General features: G+C 38.0%; 1 protein-coding gene across 7 annotated transcripts in view; it reads right to left on the reverse strand.

The window, feature by feature from the left end:
- Positions 1–15785, reverse strand: part of LOC141787434 (multiple C2 and transmembrane domain-containing protein 2-like) — a 52925-nt gene that overhangs the window by 21344 nt on the left and 15796 nt on the right. For 5 of the 7 annotated variants that reach the window (XM_074665789.1, XM_074665786.1, XM_074665787.1 and 2 more), the window contains exons 3-8: positions 13252–13299; positions 9785–9902; positions 4732–4874; positions 2782–2858; positions 934–1048; positions 733–765 (exon numbers count right to left, since the gene is read on the reverse strand). In XM_074665789.1, the coding sequence (XP_074521890.1) occupies positions 733–765; positions 934–1048; positions 2782–2858; positions 4732–4874; positions 9785–9902; positions 13252–13299 (534 nt within the window). The remainder of the gene's footprint in view (positions 1–732; positions 766–933; positions 1049–2781; positions 2859–4731; positions 4875–9784; positions 9903–13251; positions 13300–15785) is intronic. The other 2 variants (XM_074665791.1, XM_074665790.1) reach the window with 2 other exon arrangements.

A 15785-nucleotide genomic window follows, 5' to 3' on the forward strand; every position in this document is an offset into this window, starting at 1 on the left:
TGTGGTTGTAAATGTTATAGTACACCAAGCTTTTAACAAGGTGAGGATACTTGTTAGGGTTATCAGTATTTTATCAGTCTTTTCATGGAATTTGTTGACAACAACTAAAATAAAATGAGTTTTTTTAAGAGGGATGACTGTAAACCAACCAAGCTGTTGATTTAGTCAGTATGGAGAAAAGTACAGATCAAGAAAACCTCCCTATGTCCCCTTTCTTTTAGAAGTGGGATGTGAATTTATTTTGCAAACTAAGGTAGTTCACACTAAAAGCAGAGCAACAACCTGAATTCACTTTCAACACAACTTTTGAAATGTTAAATCTAGTTTCAGATCTTATTTTTTTGGAGTCCATTTAAAACAGAGCTCTGCTGAGACTGCCGATGGCTTTTACGATAAAATCCTTGTATTATATTCTACATCCGATTAACAGGTTTGATTTTCTGCTTAAGACACAGAACATGACGAACGTGGGATTTTGCTGCCCTCTTGTGTAAAGAAACATAAATCACTGATCAACCTCTGTGCTGGTTACAGACAAAGAGGCTGAGAGAAATTCAATTTTACATTTTAATTTTGCATCGATCAGGCAGTTTAGATTAAATTGAACAGTTTTTTTTCAGCATGTCATCACATTTTTTAATCCTGCATGTACTGAACTCTCTCATTTACATTTACTCTAACTGATTTAAAGACCATTGAAGGTCTGTCCAGTGTCCCTTCACCGTGCCTTACCCTAAGGCTTCGTTTCTGTTTTTGAGGCCACCGCTGTCAGCAGGAGCATGCATGTTAGGTGCAAAACAGAACAACACTGTGGTTAGTATGGCATGGACAAAAACACGATGTAGAGGCATGAATGTGTGATAAATACAATGCAGCTCAAGAATCCCTACTGCTAGACAACATGCAGTAAATATATATGGGAGGTTGCCACACATGGCCTCGTTTGCCGTCTCCATCTCTGCGCGACAGACTCAAGTCCAGCAGCACCATCCCCATGTCGTCCTCCAGGCTGTTCGGGTCATCTAAGGGCAGAGACATCTCATTGACCCTGAAAAAGAAAAAAAAACAGATTCAGTTAAAAAAAGAAGACAAGAAGAGAGAGAAAACTGAAGTACACTGGTGATCAAGGGTGAAATTTCATGTTATCATGTTATCCATGTGCTAGCATGATAATAAACATGAAACTTTTACAAATGGTGTTATTTTCATTTTATTTATTTTTTTAAATCTCTAATCTTACTGTTCTATAGTGGATGAATTTGTCACCTGTTAAAAGTAATACACAAATCAAGTATAACACTTATGTTAAAAGGTGCGTTAACTGCAAAGCTCTGGATCAATCAGTGCTGAGTCAAGACAGAAGCTACAAAATAAAATTTCCCACAAGTCCAGCTTGTCAAACATGGGGGGAAAGACCCCTGAGTATCATTTACCGTATATTTTAAGCACCTGCTGGGTACGCTGAACTCTGAGGCTGAGTGATTCACAGAAGTTTTCAGTTCTTTAAAACAAACTGAAATTGAAACTGACAACTCTGTGCAACCCAAGCAAATCTTTCCGTCTTCTAGTAAAAATTGGCTCATTGAAGCTGATATGAGCCACATCCACCTGACAAGTCCAGGAAAAAATGTTTCATTTAAAGATTTTAAAGGAAAAAACTGAAGTCTGAGTTGCTTGTAAAGAGTAAAAAATCAGACAATGAGGGAAAAAGAACAAGATCTCCATACAGGAAACTAAACAAGTACTTTCTTCATGTTTAAGGGGTTTTTGAAGTAACATGAGGTGCAGGATTTAACCATTTAGGTGGATTGACACCCCTGTTTTAGTCAATGTATTACCTGTAACCCCTGCTGTGCAGCACTTATGAGGGGCGACATTAAGAGACATGATGGACACGTCATCTCAATGATGGTTGAATTAAGTAACCAAAAACAAAACAAAACAAAAAACCTACTGCAAATGTACAGGACATGATCAGCAAAGAAACATTCCTCTTTGACTTCAGGGAGAGACAAACTGGCACAAACCCTAAGTCCCTCATAGGTGTATGGGTGTGTGTCACAAATGCTTTGTGTCACTTCTCTATGTGCCGTTAATTAATCAAAATTATAATATTTGGTTTTGAACTTATAAAGAAACCCTTTTAGATAAACAACCTTTCAAAGTTTCTGCCAAAGTTTCTGTTAGCCCACACAATGCCTGCTAAAAGTGAAAAAACACAGTGACATCACGTCAGAGCAGTTCTTTTTAACCTGAGGGTCGGCCCCAAGAGGTCTCAGGATGAGTCAGAGGAGACGTTCAAAGGACGGAGTAGCAGAGGAACAAATTACAGCTACACTGTAAGATATTGTAGCTAAAACTAATGGAAAATCAAACAAAAAAACCCCCAATAATTTATGTTTTATGTTGATGGCCTGAACAAAGGGCTCTAAAACTTAGGGGTAATAGAAAGGGACAACGGGAAACGAGTTCAGTGAAGACTATTTTACAGTTCCACAAAAGTCCACTTTAAAGGTGGCTTTATAACATCACATGCTAACTGAATAGCACTGAGAGGTAAACTCTTCAAATGCCTGACTCAGTTCATAGAAACAATCAAATTTGAAGGATGCTTCACTTTAAATAATCATGAGACTGTAAATAAAGAAGAGAGGATCAAAACTGTGAAACACAGACACCCACAGTCAGTTTAAGCTGCGTGTTTTCAGGGCACACTTTAACCGCTCCAAGCACATCAAACACACTGACTCAGAGTTTGGCTCTGCTCACTGAGGAACTCACTTGTCAATCTCCAGATCACTCAGGGTGACGCTGGCTGAGCCCATGAAGTCATCAGTTGTCAGATCCCGGTCGTATACCTGTCAAGTCAAATAACAACAGATGGTTAACACACCGAGCATGAGGAGGACAGAGCTGTCAGCGGGAGGTCGACTGAGGTAACCTTTAAAAAAATAGTAATGATAATATAAAAACAGTTATCCTACTAATTTGTTCCTTTGAACAGTGAAGGAATAAGATAACAATCAGATGATTGAAACAACAATTAACAACAGGAACAAACTTTCTGCACCAAGGTAACAGAATGACTGACTCACTCATGGTCATACAGACTGCTGCTGTCAGCTCAGTTTTGATAAGTTTTACCCAAATCAAAGCCCAAAATATTTAAATCATCTTGGTTTTCAGTTTCATAGAGAAAAGGGAGCATGCTCAATTGTAAATAAGAATTTCCCTATACATGGCTCCATTCATTGCTCCGTCAATTATATGAAGTTTGCCAATACCATGAGATGAGAAACAACCCCATGCCATGATGCTTCCACCTCCAAACTTCACTGTTGGTGTACATGGTATGTAGTATGACAGCCAAAAGTTCAATTTTGGTCTCATCTGACCAGACAACATTCTCCCAGTATTCTACAGGCTTGTCAAGATGCTGTTTAGCAGACTTTAAATGAGATTCAACATGCCTTTTCAGGAATGGAGTCTTGCGGGCTGAGCGTACATAGAGGCCATGGCGATGGAGTGCATTGCCTATTGTTTTCTCTGTAACAATTGTACCGACTGCCTCCAAGTCTTTCTGGAGCACTTTCGGGGTGGTCCTTGGCTCGTTAAGAACTCTTCTGACTATCTATTTAACTGCTTGATGAAAAAACTACCTTTTTTTATAGGACCATCAATTTGCTGTAGCCCAGCTGATGTTGGTTTGCACGAATTGGAAGTTCAAGTAATGATTACTGACAGATTTCAGGTGGTATGGTGCATTTCCTTGCCAAAGTATACAGCCTTTCCATGGTGTGTTCAATACTTTTTTCCTGTGTTATTGTACTTAATTACACATAATCATTATTTATGGACTTGAATGTCATGATTCTTTTCATATGTGGATTATTTGAGTTAATACCAATGTCTGGAAGAAATTTTGTTTGAATTGCAGCTTTGGAAATAAATGTAATGAGAAAAAAGTTGACGTGTTGAATACTTGATTTCCCCACTGTATAAAGGTGGTTTTAGGTGCTATGCAGATTTCAAGGGTGAGCTTATAGAAAATGATCTTATTCACATTTAAAGTTACAACTGCATAAATGTATAACAAGCTCTTCAATTGACTTCACTCATAAAGTAACTCTCAAGGACGAACATTCAGAAGAAAAGCCACATGCGAAAATGAGTGCAGTCATTCTCAGCAACACCACATTAACTTTCACATTGACAAAGAAGTGTTGAAATGTGTTTTTTTTCTTCCCTGGGTTTTATCTTGCAGATTTAGACATAAATGTTATTGTTTTAAAAAGTAAAAAAAAAAAATCTTTATAGGTCAAAAGCTGTGAATTGCTGTAAATAGGCAAGGCATGAGAAGTGTATGCTTGTGCCCAGCAGTCTGAAAGCTCTAATCTGTGAACATACATTCCAAAATAAAAATGTTGCTGGTCTGCAGCCGTCACATGCTGCTCACACTCCTGGTGTGAAGCCGGTAACAGGCTCTAATGTTTCAGCTTGAAAGGTGGGAGGCTGAAACCAGGGCTGACCTGAAGTGAACTGTGGTAGTAGCAGTTGTTGAATGAAATATGTCATTCATGTGTCGACTAACTCCCACAGCCTCTGAGGCTGAGGCGCTGTAACGGTTTCAGTGCCAGGAAGAAAAACAGTCAACACATTTAGAAAGCTGAAGTTTGTGACAACATTTTCATAACCCCAGTACTTCAGGTATGAGCGACAAATTGATTTCACCTTGATGTACAGTTTCTGGCTCAGGTCCTTCACAGGGAGGGAGAAGGTCTCGTTCCATTTGGGGTTCAGGTCTTTATAAATTACTTTGCTTTTGTAGAATGACTTTCCCTCCAGTTTAAACTTCACGTACGGATCACTGGTTCCTGAAAATGATACAGGACATTGTTAGACAGCCACTAAATAGTTTGGATTAATCACAACAGTTCATCTATGTCCAGACAACAACCTGGTTAACTGGACAATGGTTTGTTTACTGTGGAAAAAAACAAAAATTGGACAAAATCACTGAGTAAAATATGAGATGGCATGGAAATAATAAGAAAAAAGAGACTAAACTCTACATTATGGTGAAAAAGTCTTCAAATTTAAAGATGGAGCAAAAAATAAACATTTAACAGGTAACTAACAAAGCTATAACACTTGTGTAAGCTCACTTAAAAAAAAGGCGTCTTGTTTGGTGTTCCAAAAATTCTCTACTAAGATTGTTTGAATTCAGCAGGATATCGATTGAACCATTCATAATGGTTCAGTAAAAGAACAAAACAAAACTGAATGAAGCAACAAACAGTAATATCAGGAAATGTGCAGGAAGGGCAAATAAAACCCATAGGGGCTTGTCGTGTGACCCACCTAGAGACAAGTAGGAAATATACCTATACATTTCACACAGATACACAAATATTTTACAATAATTTAAACAAATAAAATACAGTTAAACAGGGGAAAGTTCAATATAGTTTTAGCAAAAGAGGGATAAGAAGAAAAAAATAGGGAAAGAAGAAAAAGATCATGGTGGTGGATTGATTAATTGATCTAATAAAAACTGTGGTTTGTTTCTTGAAAGACTTTAAACTGATGATGTTTCTGATGACTGACATTGTATTGTAATGATGGATTTGAGAGTTACACTGAAATAAACTTATAAAATAAACAGGGAGTAAGTTATTAACAGACTGTAAAATAAACAAACACAGTTGGAGATGATAAAGGTCAAATATGAGGAGCACCCTGTGATACAAACAAAGGAGTAGAGCTGCTTGATCTATGGAAGACAGTGATCATTTTAATGAAACATTTCTGAAGAGAGAAGATGCAGTGGAGATTGCTTTTAAAGGTACTGGCCTTGACAATATTGCAGTACGAGATGTATGGATAGACCATTGTATAATACAGATTAAGGGGGATATTTCTAGATACTAAATGTCTTATTCTTCTGTTTGGAAATCAATTGTCCAAAAATGTTAGTTTCAACAGAACCAACCTGGCAAATTTGTTCAAAAATGTTTTAAATAAATCTAAATTTGAGATGTACAGAATGAGAACACCACTCCTCTTCCTCCTCTTTCTGATTGGTTGTAAACTCTGGCTCTTGCAGATATCAGTGAAATGACTGTGCCTCCACACTCCTTTCAAAAGTCCTAAAATGCACAGGTTTCCAGTAAAAGGTGGGATCCGTGAACTTATAGTGTCATCTCTCATATGTCTGTATTGAGGATGTGGTTTCTTTCCTCTTCAACCGACGCAACCACAGCTTCCTGAAACAGAAGCCAATCAGATTCAAGCTACCACGGTGAAGACTGAGAGCAGATCTTTCTGTGTTTCTATTTGCATCTGGAATTTTTTTTACAAGTAGATAGTGGCAAACAGGAGATTGAACCAGATTAGGTTTAAATACCAGGCTAATCTGGTACAGCTGCTCTGATGCATTATTTATGCTTCTGTGACGTGAAGCTAGTCTGTCAGCCAACCAGCTGGGGGCAGCACGCTACACCAGACAGTGTGTGAATGCATGCATGGTCTACCTGCAGAGTTTTCCGGCTGCAAAGTGAACATTTAACAACAAATCTATTGCAAAGCAGACTTTTTATTAGCCAAAGCTGAAACCACAGTAGATTTAGTAGTTATTCAGCTGATATGGTGTGCACTAACATACAGTACACTAACAAATACATGACGGTTAAATAAACTACTCAACCCCTCAAAAAAAAATAACCAACATTAAAAAAGACAAAGTTAGATGCAAACAGTAAAAAATATCTTACATCCTGGAGACGTGCAGACCGAATCTAAAGCTTATCAAACCTACTTTATCTATTACATGACAAACACTAGTGTGCAAGTCTTGAGTTGCTGAGTTTGGGATACATCATAACAAATTAGAGTTTGGATCAGCATGGCCAGGCAGTCTGGGTTGTGCGCCCCACGAGTGAAGCCCTCGGTTGGTTTGAAACCAACCTGTGGAACCTTTCCCTCATATTACTCCGCATTACCTGCTCCATTCACTGTCCTGTTCTCCACATCTCAAAATAGACATTCATTCATTTTCTGAACCGCTGATCCTGTTAGGGTCAAGGGTGGCCGGAGCCTATCCCAGCTGTTATTGGGCGAGAGGCGAGGTACACTCTGGACTGGTCACCAGTCAATCATAGGGCTGACACAGAGACAGACAGCCATTCACGCACACACTCACACCTACAGACAATTAAGAGTGCTCAATTAACATGGTGAGCATATTTTTGGACTGTGGGAGGAAGCTGGAGAACCCGGAGAGAACCCATGCATGCACGGAGAGAACATGCAAACTCCACTCAGAAAAGCCCACTGGCCAGGCTGGGAATCCAACTGGTGCGCTTCTTGCTGTGAGGCTGCAGCACTAACCATTGCGCCACCGTGCAGCCCATTAAAAGGCAAAAAAAAAAAAAAACTCCAAAGGAAAAAAAAAAAAGAACAAATGAAGTTACAAAACTTTCATAGAAAAAAGTTAATTCACAATCGAGAATCCAAACGAGACAGACCCCGGAGTAGGGGTGGGTAAAAATATTGATAAATCGATGGATCAAAATATTGCCTCACCCAATTCAATATCAAATCAGCAAATTATCTGAATTGATTCATTTCCTGGCAAATCAGGAGAGTGTGCATGTTATTCACGTTGTGTGGACGACAGCCACTAGAGATCAAGCAACAAAAAAATGTCAGCCAAAGCAGCAGCAGAAGCACAAAGCCAGATCCTTAAGCTTTAAAGTCTGACATTTGGGTTGTTTTATTGATCCAAAAGGTGAGGTGACATACCACATATGTTCACATGGGGCATGAAAATTGATAATCAAAGCACTAAAATCAATACTGAATCAAATCGATATCGAATCAAATCGCAACCTAAAGAATCAAACAGAATCATGAGGTTCTTAGCATACCCAGCCCAACCCCAGAGAGATAATCTTTGCCAAGAGAACAAAAGATCAAACCAGATCTCTGTTTTCGTATCTCCACATTTTTTTCATTACTTTCAAAATTAAGATGTTAACTTTACACTTTTGTCCTGTCATAGCTTCCAATAAGTTTACTCTTTTCACAGCTACACATCTCTTCTTCTGTTTCTGGTGTGACTTTTTGAAACACAGAAGATTTGCTGTGCATGAAGCTGATAGATCTGGAAAAAATGCACTGTTAAAAAGAAAAAACATGTCTGATCTTAGCCCTTTTGATCCTAAGCAACTCTCCTGACACCTGATCCTCCCCTTTCATTTTCAGTATTATCTCTACCCACAGCCTGGCAGTGTAAACACTGTGAACACGTTACAGGGAGTGTGATCATAACAGAGCATACCCACAGTGAAAGGCCTGCTGTCATGAAGACAGGGTGTGGCTCTGACAGGTTCTAATATGCTGCGTGGAATCCAACCCTGGCTGTTGTACTGCAGGAGCTAACCTGACTCTCAGCTGTCTGTGGTGTCTGGAATCATTAACCTGGTGTGTAATAAAAACACACACTCATGGACACCACTCACAAGCCAAGGCTAAACACACAGAGGGAGGAGAGCGCAAAAACATGCACGCACTGACCGAGGACACAGGTTTTTCTAGTGGGTTAAAACACATCATGACTCAAACTGAGTTAGAACAAAGAGCTGGAGAGTTTTTAAAGCTTATCACTGGATTACAGCAACTTAAATCCAAGTTGTGCCAAAGTGTTTTAATCCAAAACAACCATTGTAGCACTCTTCAACGGGGAAGACATACACACAGAGGCGATAAATTATGACAGAGGTGAGGAACTGTAAAACCATAAACCATGGCAGTAATAAAAGAGCGATGTGAATAAAAAAGCATGTTGTTTCACCACACGTTGAATGAACACATGAAAAAAGCTCATTGTTTAGTCACAGAGGTCAGATCTGATACAGAGTTTACGCACTTAGATTAGTTCTCATGAGGTTAATAAAATCCTAATTGCCCCTCATGCAGAACCAGGAAAGGACAAGTTGACTGATAAATCAGTAGAAATCATTTATCGACCTTGTAAGATAAAATAGTTCCCCTATTTCCTCTTTAACAAAACAATATGCAGGAAAATGAAAATTACCAGGTGAGACTGGCCTCTGGTGTTTTAGATAAGCCAAAGGAAAACAGAAAGCTAACTTTCAAAAATCACTTTCCCAAATACACAGATAAAACATACTTTCTTTAAAAGTAAAGATAGTGAAAGTGTTGAATAATGAAGCAAATCATCATGTTGTGATAAAATGGTTGTATGATTGTATCATGTAATCAAAGATTCTGCATCACTCTTCGGTTAACCCAGGATGTCAGGAAAAGCAGCAAACCAAGCAACAGGCCAAGTCATACAACAATGTTGCTTTAGCATCATGAGTGATGAAATAATCGATCACGGTGACCTTTCGGTTTGTAAAGGTGAAGGACAGGGAGTTGAGTATAATTCCTACAACCAGGCCCTAAGTGGAAATAAAATCATCCTTTTTTTTCTACACTCTGTTCTTAATTTGACTAAATATGTTTAGCCTCTGCATTCATTCAACAAGTGAGCTCCAAATCACAAGGTTATTTCATAATTATTAATATCTTACTAATCTCAGAGCTATGAGTTATGTTTTAGATCAAACTCTAGTACAGCTGCGATCATCAGCGTGCTGCATATGAAACACAGTCCTCATGTGTCTTACAGATCATCATCAGCATAAACCAGGACACCACAGAGAGTGTGGAGTTGTGTAGCTTACAGTGAGATGGATGGTTTATAAACGGTTCTTACCACAGCGGTCTCTGATGACCAGGTTTCGTCCTTCCTTCAGGTTGATGGTGAGTAGGAAGGACTGGAACAGTTCTTTGGAGCTCTCTGATGGACTCGGGATCTCATTGCCCATTTCACTCTGAACACACAGAACAACACATTACCGATCCAATCAATGATAGGTTACGTTGTTCACAGCATGTCTGCAGAAGGAAGTGCTGATCAGTGTGGAAGACTACGAATGTTTTTCATCTGAGAGAATAATTTTCTTTTCTTTTTCACTTTTCTGCAAGTTTGAATAAATTCCTGAAGGTTTCAGTAAAAGAGAATAATGTCTTGGCCTGTATGACATGCTGTGCTTGTGTTTTTTTCTTATTTCCTATTGAAACTGTGACTTCTGAGTCTGATCAATAACAGGAATCTTGCTCATGGTTTTATTAATTACATCTAATCTTTCAGTTTATGACAGGTATTTCTAGTTACACAGCCATATCTAGGTATCAAAACATTTCAGGTGCAGTTAGATATCAGGACTAAAGGGGAAATAAAAGATCATAAAATTTCTAGGGCTTGGCAGCATATCTAGATTTATCATATCTACATTTTCAAGAAAATATCCTTTTTGTTGGTATTATTTATGTTGTGTTACAACAATGTTCCTCTTGTAAAGCCGCCACTTAATCTATTTCTTGTGTAAGGTTCATCTTCTCCCCCCCTGCCTCTGTCTCTTTGACACAAGCTAAAACTCAGAAAGCATCCCATCCTTCACTCACTGTGGAGAATGCAGAGAATAGGATGCAGCAAAAGGTTTAAGCAGAACTCTGTCGCTATTTATAACAGTTACACAAAGTGTAATATGAAAATTGTGCAAAATTGCAAGATGCAACCCAGGACATTCAGCCTATACATCTTTATGCACTGAAAGCTTCATTAAACTCATTAAAAAAACAGTAAAAAGAGGGAATATTACTGTGGCAGTGGACAGCCATGCAAAAAAACAAACAAACAAAAAAAAAAACGTGGTCCCAGTTGCCAGACAGTTGCCAGACTTGCAAGAAAGGGGACTATAAGTACGCTGAAGCCAAGGAGAGTCCTGCCCCGGGGCTCTCATGTTTTACTTCACACTGATCAGCAACACATCTCTGCAGCCAGAGTGCTTACCAGGACAAAGAAAATGGAACATATCACACCAATCCTAAAAAATCTTCATTGGCTTCCAGTTCACTTCAGAATCAAATTCAAAACATTACTTCTACTCTACAAATCACTACATGGAATGGCACCTCACTATCTTTCATAAGTTCTCACTAACTATAGACCGGTAAGATCCCTCAGATCAGCAGATATGTGTCTACTTAACACACCAAAGGTCAAGCTTAAATCTGGGGAGAGTGCATTTGGTCACCATGGTGCTGTTTTATGGAATAGGCTACCTGCTGACCTGAGGTTCGTAACAAATTTGAGTTTTTTTTAAGAGTGGTCTAAAAACAATGCTTTTCTCTCATGCCTTTGGTTGCTTGTCTGTCTTTGTGTGTGTGTGTGTGTGTGTGTGTGTGTGTGTGTGTGTGTGTGTGTGTGTGTGTGTGTGTGTATATCTGGTTGGGGCGGATGTACACACATTTATTTATTTATTAAATTTTTTAAAAGAGTATGTATTGTGTTTGTTTGTGTTTGTTTTTATTCTTTCTCCTGTACCGCACATTGAGTCTAGGTATGTATGAAATGTGCTTTACAAATAAAATTGAATTGACTTGAATTGAAAGGGTCCAGCAGGACCTGAGAGCCACGAGAGTGACTAATTTTATGGAGGGCTGGGAGATGAAAAGTGTCTGAACTAAAACTCCTTTTTTTTTCCCACACCAAACCAGGATGCCTGACAAGCTCAACCCAACAGGAATGATTGCTATAGCCACTGACACTGACAGCAATGTTGGCAAAGAAATACAAAAGCACAACACAGTGGAGAATTTACTGCTTTGGTTACAGACAGGTCATTTGGTGAGTGCAGACATTTACTGTTACATGCTTTGTGATCACCACGTATTCTATTTTGAACTGTTCCGGCCAAATGTGAAATAATCATAAAGTATACCTCTACCTGTCCTGAAATTGTAATAAACAGAGTTGTAATTTACAGTACATATAAATTTTTTTTAGATATTTAATCTAATGATTTGCTGTCACAAATGGATATTTTGTTGCTAATTTTTAATGTAAACACTGCAAAACACTGAAAACTTATCAAATGTTTTTGTCGTGTTTTAAGTAAAAATTGTCTTGTTACACTTGATATGAGCCACATTCAACTTATCAGTCCAGAAAAACATCTTGCTGTAAGCTGTTTAAAGAAAAAACTTAAATATTAATTGCTTGTAACAAGTAAAAAAATCTGCCAATGGAATAAGAAAAATTTGCTAGAAAAATTGCTTGAAACTAGAATAATGTCTTCATACAGTCACTTTTCTCTTGTTCCATTGGCAGGTATTTTTCAACTTGTTACAAGCAATTCAGAGATGATTTTTTTTTGTCTTCAAATTAATTGAAACAAGACATTTTTCTGGACTGGTTGGATAAATGTGGCTCATATTAAGTCAAAAACATATTTTCTACTGAAAATAAGACAAAATCACTCGTTAAAATTTCAGTTTTTTGCAGTGTATGTTGACGTGTATCCAGTTTCCTGTCAATCAAAGAACTCGTCTGACATTTAGTTCCTTTTAGATTTGATGTAGACCTGAATTTGTTTTCATCACATCTTTCCGGTAAAAATTAGAGACTTGTATCCAGTTTCTCCACTCAGAAATATAAATTAACTTATATTGCCAGCTGTCTTGGGTTTCTGAAGTTACGAAATGCCCCAGTTTGATTAAGGGTTGTTTGGGGCTTTTTTTCTCCCACAACATTGTGACATAAATTGTGACACTTTTTGTTCTGCTTTAAATTCTCTTATTTCACTCTTACATGATTTTCACATCCAGGAATTGACCTTTTTCACATGTTTCTCTTTTGTTTTAAATTTTCAGTTTCTTCTGTTCTTTCTACAAATGATTTCAATAAATACATGTATTAGTGTAAAGATAAAGCCATATTTTTGATATGGCCTTTAGGCTTAATGCAGCTTCATCCCGTCTTTGCTTCCTGTCTATGTCATGGTTTTTGAAATCATTATTAGGCCCCTCAACCAAACCAAGCATCTCTCAGGGAATAAACACAGGTCACCTGGAATCACCTGGCTCAGTGTCCCAAATATGACCTCCCACAAAGACAAGGAGGAGGACACACACAGCACTACTTTTTAAACATATCATGGATGAAGAATTTAATCTGGATTTAAACTGTCTGCCAGAGATAAAACCATCATCACTCACACTTTACTCTCAATCTTCTTTTTGATTTTTGTAACGTAAATCTTAACAGAGAATCTTATTTTTCAGCAGCACATAATCCACACACATTAATCTTTGCCTGGCTAAAGAAGCAACACTTACATTTTGACCGTCCCCGTCTTTCAAGGAGTTACTGTTCAGATCATCATTCTGTAGAGACAAAGAGAAGTAGATGTCAGAACTCTGTTGTGATATTCAAAGAAGTCCGAGATAAGGAAGAGGCAAGTTTTAGAGTGCTGATCAGTTCCCTTTTATTTCTGCTACCAGCCTGCACAAATCCTCTGAGCGTTTATTAAACATTCCTGTATCCCGGGGCCAGCACTAAGCACACAGTAATGAAAAGGGACTTTTTCTGCTTTTTGTTCCCTGTTATTCAGATCAAAGTTACAAAAACAGATGCAAGACTTAATTTCCTCGCAAAACCTCAAGGGACTGGGCATTTTCAGCATGTTGTTTATTTTTGTTATAAAAAGCTGTCCCTAACACGAATAAATATGCAAAGTTTGCCATTGTTCATGATCTTCTGGAAAAAAAAAAAAGATGTGGAGCAGGAGTTCATCTGGTCCCTAAGAGAAGGTGCAGCTTAAATAAATGAAAAGAATGACGAGTTTCCTGTTTGTTTTCATGTTTTGGTCAAATTCTGTTTTTTGTTCACAACAAAGTTTAAAGAGGACAAAGTTCACGGCTTCACAGTTACCCCTATTAGCCCACTGGGTTTTACACTGTCTACAAACATTGTCTGTTGTGTAAAGAAAGCTTGATTAGAAAAGACTCGCCCAAAATTAGTCTTCAGTTTATTTAAGTGCCCACACTGCAAAAACTGAAGTCCATGAAAGTTTAGTAAGACATTTTTTCTTTAGGGAAAATTGCCCTTTCTTCCTTTTATCCCATCAGCAGATTTATTTTATCCTTACAGGTAACTCAGGGAAAATTTGTGTCTTTTGTTATCTTAAAATAAGACCTTTTCTGGAATTGTCAAGTGAATTCAAGCCAAGAAGACGATTTATCCATAAAAGAAAGACAAAAACACTTGCTTGAATTTAAGATTTTGCAGTGAAGGACTCATTTCAAACTAAGACACAAGTCCTGCTGAGTATCAGGACTCGTAGCTTGGACTCCAGCACTGATGGTGCTGCCTTGGTCTTTGAGCAACACTGACAGTACAGGAGCTCTTGATTTTTTGAGTAATTTTGTTATTCGTGTTATTAATTAATAAATAATAACAATAGTAATACATTTCGTTTGTGGACGCTTTTTATGACACTCAAGGTCACCTTTCATAACAAAGTATAAAAACAAGAACACAACTAACTACATAAAAACAAAAAACAACAGAAGTGAGGATGATGAGGTCAACCAGAAAAAAACTATATGAAACAGCTGAGTTTGAGTTGGGATTTGAAAGTGGAGAGACAGGTAATGACCTGGATGAAATATTTCTGTGGTGTCAGGCCTGATGATTTAATGAGTTTTGACCAAAGTCAGATGCATGTGTCCACCTGCATGTGGTCATGTTTAGCAACATTAAGTGTCCATTTTGCTGTCATGACAACAGCAGTTTGTCATTTTACAACAATGCAAGCAAAAGCATTGCAACGTGTATTTGTAATGTTGCAAAGAACCATTGAGGAAATAAAATTGACAAACAGCATCAGACATCTTTGATCCTGAAAAGTGAGCAACAGCTACTTGGACTTTTCATCACAATACGTTTAGCATACTAATGGTAATGTGAATCTTTTCTGTCACTTAACTGCTGCTCTATGATGACTGGTTGGGCAGAACTGATCTAAAGTGGATGGGTTGCAGGTATTTTCTAGTTTGTTAAACACAATCAGATGAATGTGGCTCTGCATTTATGTAAGCATTATACACAGGTGGTGCAGAGTTTCTCTGAACACACACTGAGCAGCATTTAGAGGAGGGTGGGTTTGCTCTCTTCCTTGCCACGTCATAACAGAAGTTACAAAATGCCCAGATTTGACTAAGGGGGGTCAACATTACCCACGTTTCCACAAGGCAGGCAGTATGGTTTGGCATGGTTTGGTACAGTGAAGCTACAGTAAAGTTAGGTGGCGCAGTTGGATAGTGCGCTTGGTCAGTTGTCAGAAGGTTGCAGGTTTAAGCCCAGCTCTGGGGGACAAATGGCGATGTGTCCTTGGGCTAGACACTTAACCCCAAGTTGCTCCCACTGCTGCGTCAGTGGTGTGTAAATGGGCATGAAAGGGCGTGAGTGTGTTAGAACGTGTTATACTTCGGGATGCACGATATTCGATTTTTGCCGATATCAGATATGCCAATATATCGAAACCCCTTTTGGCCAATACCGATAATCACAAGTTTGTTTGTTTTTTTCACTGTAAAGAAAGCTAAGTCTATCCTGTACTGGAATTTATATGTTACTCTTATTGTGACGGTCTTATTTGTTTAAGAAACACACATAAAACAAGACAAAATACATTTGATTTTACCATAAATAAGAAATGTATTTTTGTTTATTGTTTTTTCAAACTCAAGATATTCAATATTGAAATACGGAAAAATAATTTCTTTAGATCACATGAACTTTAAATGTACAATGAATTTTTAAACATAACCAAGTTGCATTTGATTATTTTAGAGCTACTGTAACAACC

This window comes from Halichoeres trimaculatus, unplaced genomic scaffold (genome assembly GCF_033239565.1).
Source record: "Halichoeres trimaculatus isolate MK-OKI-2021-1 unplaced genomic scaffold, fHalTri1.1 fHalTri1_scaffold_3, whole genome shotgun sequence".
NCBI classification, from domain to species: Eukaryota; Metazoa; Chordata; class Actinopteri; order Labriformes; family Labridae; genus Halichoeres; species Halichoeres trimaculatus.